The 22,079-nt window shown below is 40.1% G+C and overlaps 2 protein-coding genes across 2 annotated transcripts; both read left to right on the forward strand.

Annotated features, from left to right (window-relative positions):
• The first annotated feature begins 8,062 nt into the window (after window positions 1-8,062).
• On the forward strand, window positions 8,063-13,290 carry LOC108442520 (H-2 class II histocompatibility antigen, A-Q alpha chain-like). The gene is made up of 4 exons (XM_017722597.2): window positions 8,063-8,202; window positions 9,311-9,559; window positions 11,636-11,917; window positions 12,719-13,290. The coding sequence occupies exons 1-4, from the start codon at window positions 8,115-8,117 to the stop codon at window positions 12,838-12,840; spliced, it is 741 nt and encodes a 246-aa protein (XP_017578086.1). The 5' UTR covers window positions 8,063-8,114; the 3' UTR covers window positions 12,841-13,290.
• Window positions 13,291-16,926: 3,636 nt separating this feature from the next.
• LOC108442519 (H-2 class II histocompatibility antigen, E-S beta chain-like) lies at window positions 16,927-22,079 on the forward strand. The gene is made up of 5 exons (XM_017722596.2): window positions 16,927-17,184; window positions 17,433-17,702; window positions 19,208-19,489; window positions 21,012-21,125; window positions 21,211-22,079. The coding sequence occupies exons 1-5, from the start codon at window positions 17,079-17,081 to the stop codon at window positions 21,231-21,233; spliced, it is 795 nt and encodes a 264-aa protein (XP_017578085.1). The 5' UTR covers window positions 16,927-17,078; the 3' UTR covers window positions 21,234-22,079.

Below are 22,079 nucleotides of genomic sequence, written 5' to 3' on the forward strand. Positions count from 1 at the left end.
CACTTACTGTATAGCTGCACTCTGTAGTTCTACAGTTACAGACTGTAGTCCATCTGTTTCTCTGATACTCTGTTACCCTGTTCTTCAGTGGTCAGGACCCCCATGGACCCTGACAGAGCAGGTACTATTTGGGTGGTGGATCATTCTCAGCACTGCAGCAACACTGACGTGGGGGTGGTGTGTTAGTGTGTGTTGTGCTAGTCTGAGTGGATCAGACACAGTCCACCAACCAAAAATATCCAGCCAACAGCGTCCTGTGGGCAGCGTCCTGTGACCACTGATGAAGGACTAGAGGATGACCAACACAAACTGTGCAGCAGCAGATGAGCTGTCGTCTCTGACTTTACATCTACAGGGTGGACAAACAAAGTAGGGGTGTCTAATAGAGTGGTTGGTGAAGAATATAGTACCGTGCAAAATATAGCACATTGTGTGAAGAACATAGTACCATGTGAAATACAATGCAGCTCATGCAGAATAAAGTACCATGCAACATATAGTACATTGTGTGCAAAGTACAGTACAGCATGTTCAGAATATAGTACAGTGTTTGTAGAATGTAGTGCAGTGCAAAATACAGTACAATCAGCACAAAATATGTAGTAGAGTATGTTCAGTATGTATTACAGTGTGTACAGAATATAGCATTGTTATAGCATTATGGTTTCAAGGTGAAGGTGGGGTTACATCAGGGATCAGCTTTGAGCCCCTTCTTGTTTGCAATGGTGATGGACAGGTTGACAGATGAGGTCAGGCAGGAGGTCCATGATGTTTGCAGATGACAGTGTAATCTGTGGTGAGAGTAGAGAGCAGGTGGAAGAGAATCTGGAGAGGTGGAGGTTTGCACTGGAGAGAGGAATGAAGGTCAGTAGAGACAAGACGGAATACATGTGTGTGAATGAGAGGGAGGCAGGTGGAAAGGTGAAGATGCAAGGAGTAGAGGTCGTAAAGGTGGATGACTTCAAATATCTTGAAAAGACAGCACAGAAACAGGAAGTGAGTGAGGCTGGAAAGGAAATCTGTCTTTTCAGACCTTTTCTTTTAGGGAACTTTGAATTTCTTTGTTTCCTGATTCTTTCAGGATCTGTGTAGATGCTGAGATGTGCACTACCTCCATGCTGGGGCTCTCTGGCTATTCCCAAACCAGTTTTACCTGCCTGTTCATAAACATCTACAAACTATTTTTACTCTTTTTAAACTCAGAAGTTCCTCATTGCTGTCAATTCTTCTGATTGTTGTCAGAGCCATTGTCAGGTAAAGAAAAAGCCCAAGTCTGTGATGAGAGGGTTGAAGTAAAAGACAGTCGATACCAAGAAACTGTTAAAAACAGCAAAACACTGGAGACTTTATACCAACTGTGCTGTTTCCATTCTAATCCAGTAGAATCACACTTGATTCCACTTGTTCATTCAGTTGGTTTTAGTCTTCAAACATTTGATCATTTACACATTCTGGGTCCTCATTTGCAGTGCATGTTATTACCAGGCTAACGGTGGTGTATATTCACCACTTTTTCACACTAAATCTATTACTGTAACATCTTTTAACTTTCTATACTGCAATCTTTAATAAATGGTATGTTTGGACATCCCAGGCCAACTTACATATTTTGATAAATAAAAATCTTTGTAGCCAAATAATTACAATAAACTGATTATTTTATTTTTTTAATTACTGTGACATGCACGAAAATTTGGATATCCTTCCTTGTAGAATAGTGGGTCTAAGTTTCAAGATGATAGACACTTAGTCCAAGGCCACTTTCTTCTCACATCATATCAAGGTCCGAATTAAAACCATTCCAATGCTAAGAGGGGCATTATTTCAGTCATATCAAATTCAAGCATTGCTGATGACTATATTGGAGTTCATAACTCTGATAACTGTGGGTAAACTGAGAGACAGAGGTGACCAGGGCAAACACCTAGGCCCAAATTAGCCAAGGGGACTTCAAACTCAAACGGAAGTTAAGGCAGGGAGTGCCTTCAGTGACTGCAGAGCAGAATGTGTCCTAAAAATATATAAGACAACATGCTGAAAGGAACTTTCATATAAAAAGATAAAAATTAATTAGAGATTTAAAAATTGGTTGTAATTTCTAGACCATTCATCTGATTTGGATGGAAAAGCCATCAAATTAAAGCTGATAGTCTGCACCAATATTCATTGGTTTATAAACTCCAACATGCTGTGGTTAAAATAATGATGTATTTATTGTCCAAATATTTATGGACCTGGCTCTATGTGCTTTTGGTGTCGCTTTCTTACATAAAGCAGCACTAATACAGACAAGCAACTTTAACTTTGGGGGCAGTCGTGGGCTGGAGGTTAGGGATCTGGCCCTGTGACCGGAAGGTTGCCGGTTTGATCCCCAGCACCGACAGTCCGTGACTGAGGTGTCCTTGAGCAAGACACCTAACCCCCAACTGCTCCCCGGGCGCCGTGGATAGGGCTGCCCACCACTCCGGGCAAGTGTGCTCACTGCCCCCTAGTGTGTGTGTGTGTGTGTGTGTGTGTGTATGTGGAGGTGGAATTTCCCCAGTTGTGGGATCAAGAAAGTATCACTTAACTTAACATAGGCTTTCCTGTTCATTCATATTTCAGAGAAATTAAGCAATACAGTTTCATTAGGTCCATTTAAGAAACACTGCTTTAGGGAACTTTCATATAAACATTGTTTGGCTATTAACATAGACCTGATTCCTCCCGTGTTCAGAATTGCAGACTAGCCTTTGCAAAGCCTTACAACTGTTTTTCCTGACCGTGCTCAGCTTTCCACACCACACCACACCTCTAAAGTTACTTACTGCTTTCATTTTCTGTAATTGATGATCTTTGCTTAGGAGACTGAGGTCATTTGGAGTGGAGGGGGCACTATTGGGGACCTTTCTTGACACCATTGTGGCATCAGCCATCTTCTATGAAGTGGTCTGCTGGGGCAGCAGCATCTCAACTGTGGACAGGAGGAGACTTGGCAGACTCATTAAGAGGGCCAGCTCTGTCCTGGGAAGCCCCCTAGACCCAGTGCAGGTGGTGGGAGACAGGAGGATGTTAGCCAGAGTAGCATCCATGCTGGAGAACAGCTCCCACCCCATGCCTGAGACTCTGGAACTGGGCAGCTCCTTCAGTGACCGGCTGCTTCACCCCAACCAGCTCTGCTCCCAGTAGAACCCCCTCCACCGCCCACTGGACCTCACACACCTACAGAACATACTGTGATCTCATCACCTTTTCCTGCGTGCAGTATAATCAACACTCCATGCGCGATATATTGTTAAAATATCTCTATAGTGTAAAGATTTTTTGCTTTTCTATTTATAATGTTTATATTGTTCACTCCTCACCATCCCATGCGTAACATATCATTACCTCAAATGCAAAAAACTCCTGTGAAATTTGGGTAAAATATCCTTACAGTGTAAATATCTTAGCCTTTATTTATTTACAGTAATCATAATATGTATTCTTGCAGGTTCATGTGATGGTGTAGAGGAGTCATCTTTCTCAGGTGGCATTACGCACAGTGACGTCTACAACACCGCTTTAACGGCTTGCATTGTGTTTATAGAACTAATTTTACATGCCTGTTTTATTTTTTATTATCCTTTACAAAACTGAATGCCAATGTTTGCTTCTTACTGTATGTCTGAATAGCAGAGGAGGCCAGAGAAGCTGCTTCAAACACCCCCCAAAGCGGAGGATATGTATGCTACCCAGGAAGAATTTAAGAGTATAGAGTGATATTACTGCAGACAGGCCCAGTGAGGACATACATACATTTGACAATCCCAGCATGTTTTAAACCCAGTGATTTATTGGGGTTTATATAATTATCTGTGTTGCATATTTCGTACTTGGTGTAAAATAAAATCACAAATCGTGAGGCTCTGTATTGAACTTATGCACTTATGGCATGCTTTAAAGCAGTGGTGGACAGTAACTAAATGTAATTTGTTACTGTACTTATGTCAAAACGAAAGAAGCGCAAAGCCAGAGCACCAATCAGGGCCCAGCGGTCACTTTGTTTAGAGCTGGTTTTGACCTGTTGGTCATACCGACCCAGTGCAGCACGCGGTTCAACGTCAGCGCAGCAGCGTAAAACTTTGGGAGAGTCTGTTCAACATAAATGATGAACTAACCTAACTTTGTGTAAATAGAGCTCAATATAGAAATATGTCCACATATGCAGTCGAGACTGACGCGGCTTTTTTCTGAATTTCTACAAACACCATTTCATTTTATAGTAAATGAGTTTGGGCTGGTTTATGTTTATGAACAGACGCCTACAGATCAACATAGTAAAGGAGCTCATCTGTGATCCTGAGTTTAAAGCCAGTTTTTATTCAACTTAAACTTGGAACTAAGTTGTAAATAAATCTGAAACTGAAACTTTGCTTGTGTGTAAAAAGTGATTTCAGAGCCACTCGGTTCTCCCTGATGGAAACTGTTTACCTTCAGTGTTTTGTGCTTCTGATCATTTTAATAGACGTCAGCGTCACTAATTAATGACGTTCTATTAAAAGACTGGTTTACCAAGAGAGACGCTGGAGGACTTTCACCTGAAATGAGTTCATGAAGCCAGTCTGGTTATAAAAATGATAACAGGACATCAGAGCCAGAATTACTCTTTTAGTACTTTTACTTTATACTTAAGTACATTTGAAGGTAAATACTTTAGTACTTTTACTCAAGTGGAGGTCTAAAGGGAGGAACTTCTACTTTTACTGGAGGGATATTTTACCTTGGGTGTTTCTACTTAATGAGCACATGATTTGTGTACTTCGTCCACCTCTGCTTTAAAGCAAATATTGTGATAGGCTCGTTTCATCAACAGTTGACATCAAGAGCCATCTGTCCCAACCAAAACATGAAGCAAAAATGTGGAAATGAGTGACATCTAGTGTCTGTAAGTGTATATTGCACTGATAAGGCTTTCTATCTGAAGCTCACATTTTAAAAATCATAGTCTGTCATATCATTAAAGGAAAGCACTAAATTGATTACTAGTTTGTCACATATATCAGTTTACTCTGTTAATTAGAACAAATCGATGGTGTTACTAATAGCTGACTGGAATTGCACAGGAATTATTACATGTCTAAAGTAACCAGCGCATGCTGAGATTTATCTAAATCTAAATTGGATGAATTTATCAATTTCTCTCATAGCAATATAGCATTGCGACAATTAAAATGACAGTTTTACTGTAAGGGTCCAGCCTGAGTGGCTGGCTGCCAGCAGAGGGCGACGGTGATGAAGTGCAATAACTTCATGGAACTATAATTCTCAGAGGCCCTTGGGCTGATTAGGCCCAAACTGACACAACTGTGGACTCCTCTACTTAAGGCCATGGCAAACAGCAGCCCTGGCAAACAGCACCCTAGAGGGGTGACCAGCATGGTGTGTAGTTCAGGTGGGTATTTAAACAAAAAGAAGAAAAAAAAGAGGGCTGGAAAAAACAAAGAGAGTAATTGTCCTAAAAATACTCACAAAAAAAACACCACAAAAAGCTACAAACAGCTCCAAGCCATAAAAAAGGTGTTTATTCCATTAAGAACAAACAAGTGAAACAAAGTCTTCCTTCCCATCATAATTACATCAAAAGAGTCTTTTGTTTCCTCATTCTTTTATTTCACGTTTCTAGTTCAACTCTTGTTTGAGTTGCTTTCAGCATTTCCTTTGTTTGCCCTTTTCCCGCCTTTTTATTTCCTGCTCTTTGAGGTGTTTTACCCAATGTTGCCTGTGTTTCCCAGTGGTGCAGCGATAACTCCATGGTCATCGGCCGTTCAAGCCTGGCTCTGGGTCACCCCAATGTTCCAAATTCGTACTCCATTGCCTCAATAAACTTATTTTACACCCTTTCTCATCGGTTTTGGTCTTTGCAGTTGGGTCCGCCTCCCTACTGTCCTGTAACATTTACCAAAGTCAACTGTCTATTTGCAATGTTGCCAACTGAATCAACTAAACAATAGATCTACAATTTAACTATATTACCACCATTCTACTGGAGAAACAGGAAAACTAGGCTAAAACCCACAACTTTACAGATAGCATGAATGTCTGTCATGTTTTTTAAATCTCATTGATCTTGAAGCCTGATGGAAGATTAATGAAGTAACAAATTTTGAAATGACACCCAACATACACACCCGCCACAATCCAGACTTTAGGATTAACAAACCCACCCCTATATTTATAAGAAGTGGAAAGAAAAAGGCATAACACGTTTATAACACCTCTTTACAAATAACGCATTTAAAAGCTTCCAAAAGCTAACAAACATTTGACTTGGAGGAAAATCAGTATTAAAATGATCAATTAAAAAGTATAGCTAAAAACGAATACAGTTCACAACAATCTCAATCCACACCCCCCCCCCCCCCCCCCCCCCCCCACCTGACTGAAAATATAAACCAAATCTTCTGCCCTCAGCAGGTTTTAACAAAGTTATAAGCTCTCATAGGTACTTTATATACCAACTGTTAAAAGAGAAAAAGATTTAGATATTAGCACTGATACAAAAAATCTTCATGAGGAGTAAAAAGTCAAACATGTAATTAATTTAATATAGAATCATTCAAAGAGCACAAAGTACGCAGTAAAAATAGTTCAAGATGGGACTTACCAATTCATGCATATGTACATAATGCTGCAGCTGCACGGTACTGGAAAGCCTTCCCAGAAGAGTTAAAGCTGTTATAGCTGCAAAGGGTGGGCCGACATCATATTAAACCCTATAGATTAAGAATGGGACTCACTCAAGTTCATATGTGTGTGAAGCCAGACGAGCGAATACTTTTGGCAATACAGTGTAACAACTAGCATCATTCTGTTGTGCTGGATTAATTTTCCCCTTTAACAGTTTTTACTCTTAGATTGATGTTTAATTATTTAATACTCATGCAGACTGAATGGAAAACTGCATTTACTTATGTTCCTTATGTTCTGCTTAATGTCGAGTGCCCATCTCTCTCATTCTCCCCCTGAACACGGCTTCTCTCAATGCTGCCTTATTTTTTCAGGGACCGTATTAACCTTACAGTAGAAACAGGCCTGTTGGTGGGCTAAAGTCATGTGATTTACAAGGTAGAGTTGGTGCAAATAGCCAGGCTGTATGATTAGTATTTTTACTGTAAGTAGACACTGCCTTTATAAATATAACCACATGAGGGTGGTTCATAACTTCATTTTTATTCTTTTTTTTTTTATTATTAATTAATTTGTCTAATCTAAAATAAGGTGGTAAGCGTCAAATTATATTCCAAGGTCTATTAGCAATTTGTCACCAAAACCCACAACTTATTATTATTATTATTATTATTAGTAGTAGTAGTAGTAGTAGTAGTAGTAGTAGTAGTAGTAGTAGTATTTATTTATTTATTTCATTTATTTTTTGATTATTATTAGTCGTGGTGTTGGTAGTAGTGTATAAACACAAGTCCAGTCCAGATGAACAGATTTACATGCAATTTTCTTTTACAATGCATAAAAACTTAATGCAGGATTATCTACGCAACTTATAGCTATTCATAGTTGTGGAAAGTTTGGTGGGCAGGTTTTAAGCACCCTTTGAGCTGGAGACTGTTTACTGTCCCTGGCAGCCCTATTGCCCCTCATGTGTACAGCTCTCCGTTTTTGCTTTTAGCGTGATCAGTCTAAGCTGATTTTACGGAGCTCATGCTGGGAAACCAGCCCACAGTGTCTGGGTGAAGCAGATGTACCCACCACAAAGAAGACAAATGATTTGAAGGCCTGATTTATGAATAAAATGTGTGTATATGTGATGCACCGAATTAATGTTTGGGGCCATTTTGCACTCCTGTCATGTAAAATGATCAGATATGTTATTTTTTTTACAGTAAGTTTGACAGTCTACACTTAATAATTCATTTCTCACCTAATATTTCAGACTGTACACCAGCAGGCAGGTCCACCACACAAACACTGCTGATTACAGCTGGGAACTGGCCTGAGACCAACTGGCAGCTGAAACTCAAACCTACCCAGACACTGCAGTGCCAGAGTGAAAGTAAGACCTCATTGGCTGATTTACTGAGGGGTCTCGGTGAGGGAGAGGGAGACGCAGAGCGACTGTATTCAGTCTGAACTCGCTCATGTTTGAGTTTGTTTCCTCTACGCCGGTCAAGATGAAGCTGTGTTTGGTTCTCGTCTGGTCAGCTGTTCTCTCCACAGAGGCTAAAAGTGAGTAAGAGTGAATATTTCAGTGGATTCTCACTGCTGTTGCCAAGTGTCCAGTTTTGAACCGGACAATGGTTTCGAGATCATTTCTAAATGCACCCCATTTGTACACTGCATTTGTTACGGCTGAAATCTGGCAACCCGACCTCTCCATGGTGTTTTGTGTAGAAGCCGGTTCCAGCCGGAGAACTGACTCATTGTCTTTTCTCAAAAGTATCGAATTAACTTTTCAAAATATAGATTTTCTTTATTGAAGTGCTTCAATATACAAAATACTGAATTACTGTCTTGACGTTGTTGTCATTGTCGTCGTTGTTTAGATTAATGACCTTTCAAGAAGTGACTTATTATCCTGAATCGATTACTTTGAAAAAAAATGAATATTTCAAGGTACTGTCAGTTTTAAATTTCAGTCATTAGTCATTCAACATTATCATTATGAGCAAAATATATATAAAATTATACGTTGTGTGTAAATTTCATGATGAATGGACCAAAAGAAACGGCCAAAAAAGACTGAAAGTCGTCTGGTTCCATTGACTTACATTAAAAGTAAAGCAGGTTTTTTCTTTTCCTGTGAAGTTACAATTTGGAGATACAAGGTTTTCTTCTGACAACAGCAACATATAGCATGTGCATATATATATATATATATATATATGTGTGTGTGTGTGTGTGTGTGTGTGTGTGTGTGTATAATGATGTTAAGTCAGTACTTTTTAAAGCTGTTAGCTATTAATTCAAGATATTAAGTCCATTTCTGTAAGTTCACCATTATTTCAAGTAAAATAACTATTTCCCATAATCCTTCAACAGTTTGAGAGATCCTTATTTGATCAAAGTCCTGAGGAAAACGAACATTTTGAGACACCAAGCCAAATTTTTATGCATCTGCCAGAAACAGTTCTTTCTCCTCTGCCTCTGAAAGTGCAGCAGTATTTTTGTTTTATTGTTCACTTGGTTTTTCTTTTGGATCTGAGTTTGATCTGTTCCTCCTTCCTCCCTGCACCTGTACACTGTGTGTGAGTTTCCTGAGAAGTGTGCGGTACAACAACCACTAATGGCTGCATGTTTTAGGATAAATATTCATATACTGTCTTCATCTGTTCAGTTGTGCACAAGGACATTACAGTGAGCCTGTGCTCTGATACCTTCCGAGAATACATGTATGGACTTGATGAAGAAGAGAAGTACCACTCTGACTTCGCCAAGGGGGAGGGGGTGATGACGCTGCCGGACTTCGCAGATCCGTTCTTATATCCAGTGGGATTCTATCAGCTGAGTCTCGGTGACATGGAAGTCTGTCAAAACAACCTGGACTTCTGTGCAAAAAGATTCAATTATCCAGCAGAACCCAAAGGTAAGACGTGATCCGCACAGACACGTACGTGTTCACGGCAAATAAACAAGAGGATAGTACTGAATGGTAATTGATTAGGCTACACACCAAGGACCAGTCCCATTTCTTCTTTTTACCCCTACCCCTTGTTTTCGAGTGTCACCCTAACCTGTAGGGGTTGAAATCTTGCCCTAAGAAACGAGACCCTTAAATAAAAAGAGCATCACTTCATTAACGGCTACCAGCGCTGCTCTGTAGGCGACCCTGCCCGTCTGCAGGGACAGCAGAGGAGGGGAAAGTTCAGCTCCTCACTGCTGGGCTTTAGTTACATTTAGGGCATCATACGCCTTCAAAGAGGGGGGCAGTTATTTATTATCACCCCCCTGATTCTTCAGTGATGTGGAGCTGAAGTCAGAGATTCTCCAGATTCTTGTTCAAAGTTTCCTGTTCCACCTTAAATGGAGCAGCAGTTACATTTATGCGGCTTCATGTGTTGGTACTGCTGGACTATTTAAGGTGGGATGGGAAAGCTATTATCGATTTTTTTTAATGCTTGTTATGAAACATGTCACGACTGCCAGTAACAGGTGAGACACTCGCTGATGGATCTTACAAGTTTTAATATAATAGGGCAATAGAAGAGAATAGTAAGGGACAGGCAGGCTAGATAATACTCAGCACCAAACACAGGAAACAACAGGGCTTAAATACACGGGTTCACAGGTGTAGAACATCTCACTGATTAGAAGCAAGGCGAGCCGGAGCGCTGTAGTCCATAGGCAGAGCATGCTGGGAATTGGAGTCCATGGAGGTAACAGAGTCCACGGCAGGCAGACTGACAGCGTCAGGGCTGACAAAACAAATGACCATAATACGCTGAAATGACCTTAAACTAAGAGAATACTGTGGTTATGGTTCCTGGTTCTATATGGAACCTTTTTCTTAACTAAAGAATTCTTGAAGAATCCTGAACAGAGTGGGAACCACCATTATTCTATGTTTTCATACCTTTCAGTCTAAGAGTTTAGTCTTTAAAATTTAAAATTCAGGAGTTCCAATCATTTCCATGGCCACAGGTGTATAAAACCAAGCCCCTAGACCTGCAGACTGCTTCTACAGACATTAGTGAAAGAATGGGTCGCTCTCAGCAGATGCTGAGGCACATAGTGCACAGAGGTCGCCTCCAAACTTCACATGGCCTTCAGATCAGCTCAAGAACGGCGTAGAGAGCTTCATGGAATGGGTTTCCATGGCTGAGCAGCTGCATCCAAGCCTTACATCACCAAGCGCAATGCAAAGCGTGGAATGCAGTGGTGTAAAGCGCCACCACTGGACTCTAGAGCAGTGGAGACGAGTTCTCTGGAGTGACCAATCACGCTTCTCCATCTGGAAATCCGATGGACGAGTCTGGGTTTGGCGGTTGCCAGGAGACGGTACTTGTCTGTCTGCATTGTGCCGAGTGTAAAGTTTGGTGGAGGGGGGATCATGGTGTGGGGCTGTTTATCAGGAGTTGGGCTGAAGCTCCTTAGTTCCAGTGAAAGGAACTCTTAAAGCTTCAGCACCAAGAGATTTTGGACAATTTCATGCTCCCAACTTTGTGGGAACAGTTTGGGGACGGCCCCTTCCTGCTCCAACATGACTGCGCACCAGTGCACAAAGCAGGTCCATCATTGATGAGCCAGTTTGGTGTGGAAGAACTTGACTGGCCTGACCTCAACCCCATAGAACACCTTTGGGCTGAATTAGAGTGGAGACTGTGAGCCAGGCCTTCTCGTCCAACATCAGTGTCTGACCTCACAAATGCGCTTCTGGAAGAACCGTCAAAAATTCCCATAAACACTCCTAACCCTTGTGTAAAGCCTTCCCAAGAAGAGTTGAAGCGGTTATAGCTGCAAAGGGTGGACCAACATCATATTAAGTCCTATGGATTAAGAATAGGATGTCACTCAAGTTCGTATGCGTGTGAAAGTAGACGAGCGAACACTTTAGGCAATGTAGTCTATGTGCTTTTGCCACAAATTTACAATCGAACCCTAAATATTGAATGAGTGAGTATTTATATTTTACATGAATAACATGAATTCCATTTATCATTAGATGCCCCCCAGAGCTCCATCTACTCCAAAGACGACGTGGAGCTGGGCTCTAAAAACACCCTCGTCTGTTACATCACTGGATTTTACCCTCCTCATGTTGGAGTTTTATGGACCAAGAACAACGTAAATATTACGGATGGAGCTTCTCTCAGCAGATATTACATGAACGGTGATGGAACCTACAAAGCAGTCTCCACTCTGAGCTTCACTCCAGAGGAGGGCGACATCTACACCTGCACTGTGGAGCACACGGCCCTGGACAGACCACTGACCAAAACATGGGGTGAGATTTTTACCTGATTTTAGGTTTTAGGTTTTAGGTTTGTTTTTGGCTAATCCATTAAAACAGGGCCGTATTACATCCTGAGGCCTAATATTCAATCGTCACATGGAAAGCAATGCAAACTGTTGCTCTTTACTTATCGAAGGAAGTCTGGAGATTGAAGGATGTTATTAATGGAATTTCATAGACATTTCTGCACAGTTAAATGGTTAAGGTGTAAACAAAGCCATCCAGAGTCGTTTGGTGTTGAACACTGATGTAGAGAAACTTGCTGAGTCAGAATTGTTCACAGTGGTGGTGGTGATGGGAACCAGACGTCCACCTCTAAAAGCTCCCTCACAGAAGGTTTACTTAAAGGTTAATTAAAGGTTTTAAGAAGGTTTTTGATAGCGCATCTTTTAAAAAACTAAATCACCTTGGCTGAGGGATACATACAGTGTGTTGTGACAAAATAGTCCCCAAAGAAAACATGTTGGTTCAAGTTTTATTACCATTTTAGCATCATCAATCAGAACTTGGATAAGAAATAAAATGTCTATGTAGGTGTTGTAGTCATGGCGACCCCCGGTTCCTATCACCACCACTGTAAAGACATCTGAGTCTCTACAATCAACTAACCAGTGGAATTCCCCATTTAATGGGTCATTTAAATATGCATATACAACTAACATTACTTTCAAGAGTTCCTAACAAGACTAAGCAACAAAATTATTTTAAAAACTAGACTTATGAATATTATAATGTGTAACCTGTGATTTAACGTAATATAGTCTTTAATTTTTCTGTGTGCTTGTTGTACAGATATGCGGGTCACTCAGCCCAGGATGGGTCCGACTGTGTTCTGTGGAGTGGGTCTGGCTGCAGGACTGCTGGGAGTCGCTGTTGGAACTTTCTTCCTCGCCAAAGGAAGCAACTGTAACTGAGAATCAGGCCGTAAACTTTACAACAAAGCAGTGGCAAACCATTATAGCTGGGCCTTCACCATTAAAGCTATGAAAACAAAGCCTGCCTTTAGAATAATGCGTATTTCTACTAGCCCCCCTGTGGGGGGTTTAATGACATGTGAGCACTTAGCTAATACTAATACACCTTAATATTCTCTGACTGTTCTAGATTATACACGGGCTTTTGAAGCTTGGAAAAGACATTAACGTATATGTTAAGCTCGTTTGTATCAGTGTTACAGTGACTCTTTCAGGAAAGACTCCAGGCATAGAGCTGTCACCACTGTTATCTATTCCCAACGCCCATCTCAAACCTGCTTAGACTGTGAGGCATATCGCTGTTGTCGGAAGAAAACATCGTATCTCCAAAATGTTAACTTCACAGCAGAAGGAAAAAACCTGTTTTGTTTTTCATGTAAGTCAATGGAACCAGACGTTTCTCCAAGTAATTTTGAGACGTTTCTTTTGGTCCATTCATCATGAAATTTACATGCAGTGTAAAGAGCAACAGGTTCTTTCAATTTATGTCAGAAACTGAAAAACGACAAAGATGGGGATATGAGCTTTTCTTCCAACAGCAGCGATATTCATTCATATGGTGGATGTAAAACTTCCAGAAGGACTACAGGAATGTTTTTCACACAAAATTGGTCCCACTGTAAATCACATGCTAGTTATGTAGGTAGTAATTTAACATGTAAGGCCTTCAGTCCAGCTTCTCCATAAGTCCTAACCAATGGCAGAGCTTGCTTGGATTTATCTACCTATACCACAGAGGAAATATTGATTTGGACAACTTTCTACTGGGTGTTTTTAAAGATAGGAATACTATTGTTTCCAACTAAAGCTGCAATAGGACTACAAAAGGAATCGTGATGATCTAATTAAAATGAATTAAAATTGCAGTCAGGTATGTTTTGGCTGCTAGAAATCATCAGGCCTTCTGTGAAGCCCCGAGTCTCAAGTCATTTTCCACAGATTTCTTTCATTTTTTTGCATATTTACATTCCTACAATCTGTTATACTATAATTGTGGTTGTCTAAGATGTTTAATAGCGTAATTGTACAGGCGTACAGGCAAAAACCAACTGCATCAGTTTTGTGATCTGCTTGTTGATTGTCATTTTTTTTTCAATCTGATGTTTAAGAGAATCTCTCAAGTGTAACATTGACCAATTTGTGATTTTGCAAGGCAAAATGTAAATGATGACGCAAAATAGAAATTTGTCTTAATTAAAGATCAAAAATGTCTTTTCATTGTTTTTAATTTGATATGGATCAAATCAAATCAAATTTATTTGTAGCGATTTTTTAACAACGGATATTGTCACAAAGCAGCTTCACAGAATTCCAGTAAAGACAAAGTTTTAACAAGAATGTAAAAACCCCCAAATGTAAAAATCCACAAAACACAGTGTACGGTTTACTAAAGCCAAACAAAATGTGCAGTTTGAACTATAAAAACGGTGCTGGCATTTTTGCTTTTAATAATTTAAATATTTGATCATTTTTCCATTTCTTACTTCAAGGAGTCTACAGAAAAAACAGAAAATGTGTTCCTAACACAGAAATGTGTTCCTAACTATTACTACTACTAACACTACTGCTATTAACATTAGAAGTATAATAACTTTGTAGGTGTCACGATTGGCCCCTCCCAGTCCTCCATGTGATTTTGTTTACCTCTGGTCTTGTCCATGTGCTTCCTTGTTTTGATTCTTCCCTGTTCTTCCCCCTTGTTTCTAGACTCCCCTTGATTGTTTTCACCTGTGTCTTGTTAACAAATATATAAATATTAATAAATATATAAATATTAATAAATGTGCCTGTTAAAGGTGATGGTAGGGATTTAAGGATCATTCTTATCCCGTTCACTGGCTTTGTTAAGAGCCACATTTCCATTCCATAGTTCGGAATAATTGAAAACCGCCCTGTTCACTTTGAATGATCCTTATAAATGGGTCAGTATTAATGGCCCATAATGACCTGGGCTACAGTCTTGTTACGTTAAGCAAGTTTGGTTTTTGATCTGATAGAGCTTAATGTTCATCAAAATGAGGACGTCCAACTCTGAGAAGATTGAATCTCTCTAACTATAACGTCACTTCGACTCCCGATGGGCTGGAATAATGAGATGGATCACTGTACCAGGTGCGGAAGAGCAGGGAACCCAGCGACATGTGCACTCCAGGATTAGAGTTAGAAACCGGTGGCTTTGAAGAAGTAACTTGGAGCAAGAATAGATATTATTTTGCATATTTATTTCCGTTGGGTTCTGACAAGGTATGACATAAAACCCAAGACTCTCTCTTTTATTTTGGTCCATTTGCATATTTGGTCTTGCTCTAACGGCTGCTGGGTTGTTGACTCATTTTATCGGGTTATTCCCGCTGGGTAGTTTTCGAGGAGCCCAGCTTCTCATCAGGCAACAGCACGGCGAACAGGAATCCATAAGTTCCATAAAATGGAGATGTTTTACTACTTGCAATTCAGTAGTTCTCTCAATTATATCGCTGTTGTCGGGACAAAACCTCGTATCTCCATTTTTGTTGATTTTCAGGTTTTGACATAAATGTTGCTCTTTATAATGTTCGTAAATTTCATGAAGGATGGACCAAAATAAATGGCCCAAAATAACTTGGAAAAAATTCTGGTTCCATTGACTTTCATTAAAAGTAACGTAGGTTTTTTCCTTCTCCTGTAAAGTTACCGCAGCAACATACTGCATTTATTTAAGACTAGCTACGCTGACATTAGCGTGTCATAATGTTTGTTTCCACTCTTTTCTCGGCTAGAAAGGCTTGCATAGATCAACGTAGCTGTTTATCAATAAAAACGGCATGTATTGTGTTTTGGTAGGACCAGATAAACCAGCAAAAAACCATATTCAGTCTTTGAATCTTCTTTTTTTAGATAGACATTATCAGGACTGGACTAAACATACATGAATAATGAAATGCTGGATTCAAGTTTATTAGAGAGCTTACATTACATTACATTACATTTCTTAGAGAACAATTTGATTATCTTGTGACTGCAAGCTACTGTAACTTTGTTATCTAAAGGAAACAAGACAACCAGCTCATTATTTCAGGATAACTTGTATCTTGATCACAAGATAATGACCTTGTTATCTCATATAGCAACTTTTGTCATCTCAACTTAAGATAACTAACTCTTTAGATAGACTCGCCTCCTGGACACTGGCCAGAACTTTGAGCCAAAGCTTTTTTCTCCTTTCTAATATTGATTTTGGTTTCCATGATTGGACTCAAAGGGACGATCTGATATTAGATAATTGTTCAGGTCATAACTCTCAAGGTTTTGTCTCCACACTTTAGGAATTAAAGAATTTATAAAGCCAAATTTTTACCCTGAATTCTTAGCCTCTTATTCTCCAGGGTATACTTTGGTTTTTCCATCTGAATTTACACGACCAGATCTTAAGGCAAATTATTCGGTAACTGCATGAAATGCAAGCAAATTATTCTTTTTTTTGGGAAAAGCCGCTCAAATTAACGTGTGTTTTATGATCTCCACATATAACTACATGCTCACGATTCACTGCTGAAAGCCCCAAATCTCCGCCGCTCTTTGTGTTATCTTCTAAAAGTGATGTTTCCAGAGCAGATCACTGAAGAGACGCCGTCTGTTTATAGTTTAGAGCCCAGATTTGGGGAAAAAACGGGTCGACTTTCAGTAGAAAAACAAACTGAGTTCAGCTTCTTTTATTATAAGGGTTTAAAATGACGTCACCGTCTATTAGACTGGAGAGAAGAGCTACAGCCTCACACGACGCCCAGCTTCTGAATGGAGCTTATGAAATATGAACGTTATGAAGAACATGATGAAGTGTGTTTGGGAACCACCAGTGGTCTCAAGGGGTTGAAGAGGCTATGCATCACCAGGCAGTTCTAAACTGTCTGTCTTTTCTCAAGAAATTACTTACAATATATTTTAGGCAGTGAAAAAAATTATTTCATGACCAGCAGGCAAGTTTGAGAGCCCAAAAAACGAAATTGGGGGTGAAAGTTTGGCCACAGGTTTTAAGTAACATTCTCACAGTATCTCTGGATACTTTACACCTGATTTGGCTTTTACTGTTTGCCCCTTTTTAAGTAGCTCAGCACATGAGAAAACTGCATTCTTTGCTGCCTAGTAACCTGTGATGCAGTGGTGTAGCTGATTCTGATTGGTCAGTGAACTGAAGCGTCTGTATGAACTGGAGCTCAGTCTCTCAAACTCTCTCAGTTGTTGGGTGTAGAGACAAAATGCTGCTGAGTCTGCAGCTGCTGCTCCTACTGACTCTGACTATAAGAACAGGTAAGTCTACAATGATTTTATGTTTGAATGCAATATACAGGTTGTATTTTGTATTATATGCAAAGTACATTTATTACAATTCCTGAATTGTCCAAAGTTGATTAAAAGTGTAATACTAGACAAAAGGTTAAACTGGGTTTTGTCGTATTATTTATTATGGCCTACTAGTTAATAGTGTGTTCATATTTATTTGGCTGTCTTATTATTGATATTGGGACTAAACTATTTTCTACCCTCTTCATCAACAGATGGATATTTTTACACCATGATAAAAGAATGCATTGCCAGTTCAGCAGATCTGACTGATGCGGAATACATAGATACATATTACTTTAACAAGGTGAAATATGTGCAGTTCAATAGCACCAAGGGGAGGTTTGTGGGCTTCACTGAGTTTGGACTGGAAACTGCAAAGAAATGGAACAACAGGCCTGAAGTGCAGCAGGAGAGAGACGAGCTGGACAGAGTCTGCAAACCCAATCTAGAAATACAGTTCTCTCACATTGTGGATAAAACAGGTAAGTGGTACCTGCAGTCTCTTCTGACAATAACACATGTAAGAATACCATGGCTGCATTCCCAACCACCTCCTCGTTTCTACGGTCACTGTCCATCTGATCAGCTCCACTTACTGTATAGCTGCACTCTGTAGTTCTACAGTTACAGACTGTAGTCCATCTGTTTCTCTGATACTCTGTTACCCTGTTCTTTTATTTTAGACCATTCCTCCGTATAAAAAGCCTTTCAACTCTTATGTTGGTGGCTTTCCTTCCATGAACCGTTGCTTCAGGTCCTTCCACAACATTTCTGTAGGATTTAACTTGGCCATTCCAAAACATTAACCTTATTCTTCTTTAAACATTCTTTTGTAGAACGTCTTGTGTGCTTAGGGTCATTGACTTGCTTCATGACCAACGTTCTCTTGAGTTTCAGCTCATGGACAGATGCCCTGATATTTTCCTTTAGAGGGTGCTGGTATAATTCAGAGTTCATTGTTTCATCAGTGTTGGTGAGCTGTCCTGGTCCAGATTCAGCAAAACAGGCCTAAACCATGATACTACCACCACCATGTTTCACAGGTGGGATAAGTTGGAATGCAGTGTTTTTCCTTTCTTGTTCAAACCAAAAAGATCTATTTTGGTCTCATCCATCCACAAGACATTATTCAAGTAGCCTTCAGGCTTGTCCACGTGATCTTTAGCAAACTGCAGCAATGTTCTTTTTGGAGAGCAGCAACTTTTCCTTGCAACCTGGTCATGCACACCATTGTTGTTCGGTGCTCTCCTGATGGTGCACTTCTGAACATTAACATTAACATTAGCCATTAGTTGCTCAGAAATTAAACCTGGTTTCCTTTGTGACCTCACAGACTATTAGACACCTTGCTCTTGGTGGGATCTTTGCTGGTCTACCACTCCTGGGGGCATATCGAGGGTCTCGAATTTGTACACAGTCTGTCTGACTGTGATTAGTGGAGTCCAAAACCTTTAGGGATGGTTTTGCAACCTTTTCCAGGCTGATGAGCATCAACAGCTCTTCTACTGAGGTCCTCAGAAATCTCCTTTGTTCATGCCATAATACACCTCCACAAGCATGTGTTGTGAAGATCAGACTGTGGTAGACCTCTGTTCTTCAAATAAAACAGGTGGTCACTCACACCTGACTGCTATCCCATCCCATTGATTGAAAAACACTTGACACTAATTTCACCTTCAAATTATCTGCTAACGTTAAAGGCTCCCATAGTTTTGCCACTCACGGATAAATAAATTACCAAGTCTAATATTTCTGTCTCATTTGTTTCATTTGGTTTCCATTTCCATTAAACTCAAGTTCAGATGACTTTTAGGTGGATTTGATCTACTCAATTTCTATTTTCCCCTCTGTGCTTATTTTAGCCTGTTTGCTTTAATAGGAAAGACACTATATAGGCTAATGTTCTGCTTCAACTCTCAGTCATTTAATCATCAGTTTTTAATCAGTGATTCAAGTAAAACACTAATGATATCTCTACTGTTTGTAGTGAAGCCAAAAATCCGGCTCAGGTCAGAAGAGGAGGCCAGTGGTGGTCATCCAGCCATATTATTGTGCAGCGCATACGACTTCTATCCCCCAGCCATCGATGTGTACTGGCTGAGAGACGATGAAAAGGTGACCATGGATACAATTTCCACTGAGGAGATGGCTGACGGAGACTGGTACTACCAGGTTCACTCTCACCTGGAGTACACGCCCACATCTGGAGAGAAGATCTCCTGTGTGGTGGAGCACGCCAGCTCCAAGAAGCCCATCATCTACAACTGGGGTGAGAATAAAGAGAGAGATTGCATTACATTCTTCTGTTTGACCTGTAGAAAATGGGAAATGGTACAATAAGGACTTTTACGAATCCCATTCTTAATCCATAGCCATATTAATATGGAGTTGGAGAGTGTGAGTTTTTGTACATTTATCCAGAAGAAGATCTGTGAGGTCAGACACTGATGTTGGATGAGAGGGCATGGCTCAGAATCTCCGTTCTAGTTTATCCCAAAGGTGTTTGATGGGGTTGAGGTCAGGGCTCTGTGAGTGTCAGTCAAGTTCTTCCACACCAAACTCACCCAGCCATGACTTTACGCACCCTGCTTTGTGCAAATTGTCCAAAATCTCTTGGTGCTGAAGCATTAAGAGTTCCTTTCACTGGAATTAAGGTGCCAAGCCCAACTCCTGAAACACAACCCCACACCATGATCCCCCCTCCACCAAACTTTACACTTCGCACAATGCAGTCAGACAAGTACAGTCAGAGAAGTCCCTTCACTGGAACTATGGTTTCTATATCAACCCCTGAAAAACAGCCCCATTGCATTATATCATTATCCCTCTATTATCATCCATCAGACTGACAGATAGAGAAATGAGATTCATCACTCCACAGAATGTTTCCACTGCTCCAGGGTCCAGTGGTGGTGTGCTTAACCACCTGTTAGCAATGGGTGAGCTCACAAATTAGGAGGTGTGTCCCAGTATTTTTATTTATAAAATGTATGTTTCAGTCCTAATGGCTCTATCACAGCTGTGAAGGTTACCTCTATTACCCCATCATACCATGACAGACTCTGATTTTGAACTTTACGCTGGTAACAATCTAAATGGTCATTTTCTTCTTTGGCTCGACGATCAAAGCATCCATTATTTTTATAAATGATCTGAAAGTCCATTCCCAATGAGCTTGCATCCAGAGAAGTTTTTCTAGATTCCCTACATGTTTTATTTATACATAAAATCCTTGGAAAAGCTTGTTAAAGAACATTGTTCTTAAACAATTGGACTATATGCTGGTGCATTTTTTGGCAAACTGAAAAAAATCTGGCTCATAAAGGACCCAGTCTTTCCTAGATGATTCTTTATACCCAAACATCATTACATCACCTCTTTTAGCTAAAATTACCTGGGTATGACTGTTAGGCAATTGCCATTTCATCCAGGTGACAACGAAGCCTCTAACAAAGCAATGAAAACCAACATAACAAATACATGAGTGTTTAAATTATTCAGGCCTAACATTTACCCAAAGAAAACAGACGAATGTAGCACAGAATAAGCAGAATTGATGGAAATCAGATTTCTATCTGTCTAACGTATATGGCCATTGTAAATGTCATGTGAAAATATCTCGTTTGAATATTATCTGAATATGATGTATTAAATGACTAGTAGAAATAGGTCAAATTGCCATAAGGCGGCAACTTTTCAATAATTCTGATGATACACATTTCTGATAATAATACAGTCTTTCATATCTTTCTTGTCTTGAATGTTAATGAAATGGTGTTTACCTCACATAGAGCCACATGTTTCTCAGTCTGAGCGGAACAAGATCGCTATCGGAGCTTCAGGACTGGTGTTGGGGATCATCCTGTCAGCTGCTGGATTCATCTACTACAAGAAGAAATCCTCAGGTCAGTTCAGATACACTCATATTGATCCTTTTGGAGTATTGATTTATTAATCTGATTTATCATAGTTATAAATGTCCTTTTGCAGAACGGATCCTGGTGCCGAGCTGAATCACCATGGAACCACCTTCAAATGCCATTGACCCTTCTGCTGTACTGAAAAAGCGTCACCTGTATTTACCATGGAAACCCATACTGTGATGGAATGGAAAGCCTGAGCTGGATGTCCTAGATGGTCAAACATCTCATACCTCTTGTTACAATGTATACGTCTGTCCCAATTCAGGGGCTGCATCCTTCAAAAGCTGCATAGACCTGTGAAGGCTAGACCGAAATGAATCTGCTGTACGACGGATTCCCTGTTTGTCACAACACCGCTGTTCCCACCCTTAGTGTTGCATCACGAAACATTCTTTCAAAGTTCTTTAAAAATGGAACCAGAAACTTTGACGTTAGTTTTCTAATTGTTTTATTGTTTAGAGCGGGAGATCCCTCCGTAAAAAAAAATAGGCTTTTTTGACATTTATATTTTTAGCTATTCGACTCAGTTTAAACCCAGTACTTACATTTAAGAGTGCACTCCTGTCTGCCAAAGCTGTCGTGTCCTTGAGTCCTCACCAATTAACCCTGGGATATATTGCCTGGTAAAGCATCCACCTGTTGAAAGGACACATCGAAATGGGACAGCTTAGTTGCTTGTTGCTGTGATGCAATTGTTGATCTGCCTTCAAATGCAGCCCTAGAATTGGGACACAGCTTATATGAAGCTTAATGATTGGAGATCACTTCATAAACTGCTGATGTTCTGGTGACCCTGATGTTTTGCATCCTAGGTGACATTTTAATTGGCGCCTGCCCTGACATCTACACCTCCATTTCCAAAAAAAGTTGGAACACTGTAAATGTAAATAAAAACAAAATGCAGATCATTTAAAGATGAAAAGATACTGAGAATCT

The sequence above is a fragment of the Pygocentrus nattereri genome, chromosome 29 (assembly GCF_015220715.1).
Source record: "Pygocentrus nattereri isolate fPygNat1 chromosome 29, fPygNat1.pri, whole genome shotgun sequence".
Classification (NCBI taxonomy): Eukaryota; Metazoa; Chordata; class Actinopteri; order Characiformes; family Serrasalmidae; genus Pygocentrus; species Pygocentrus nattereri.

Coding starts and splice junctions, on each gene's coding strand:
- LOC108442519 (XM_017722596.2), top strand. CDS start 17,079: ATGAACTGGAGCTCAGTCTCTCAAACTCTCTCAGTTGTTGGGTGTAGA. Junction 17,185..17,432: donor GACTCTGACTATAAGAACAG/GTAAGTCTACAA, acceptor CTTCATCAACAG/ATGGATATTTTTACACCATG. Junction 19,490..21,011: donor GCCCATCATCTACAACTGGG/GTGAGAATAAAG, acceptor TACCTCACATAG/AGCCACATGTTTCTCAGTCT.
- LOC108442520 (XM_017722597.2), top strand. CDS start 8,115: ATGTTTGAGTTTGTTTCCTCTACGCCGGTCAAGATGAAGCTGTGTTTG. Junction 8,203..9,310: donor TCTCTCCACAGAGGCTAAAA/GTGAGTAAGAGT, acceptor TCATCTGTTCAG/TTGTGCACAAGGACATTACA. Junction 11,918..12,718: donor ACCACTGACCAAAACATGGG/GTGAGATTTTTA, acceptor CTTGTTGTACAG/ATATGCGGGTCACTCAGCCC.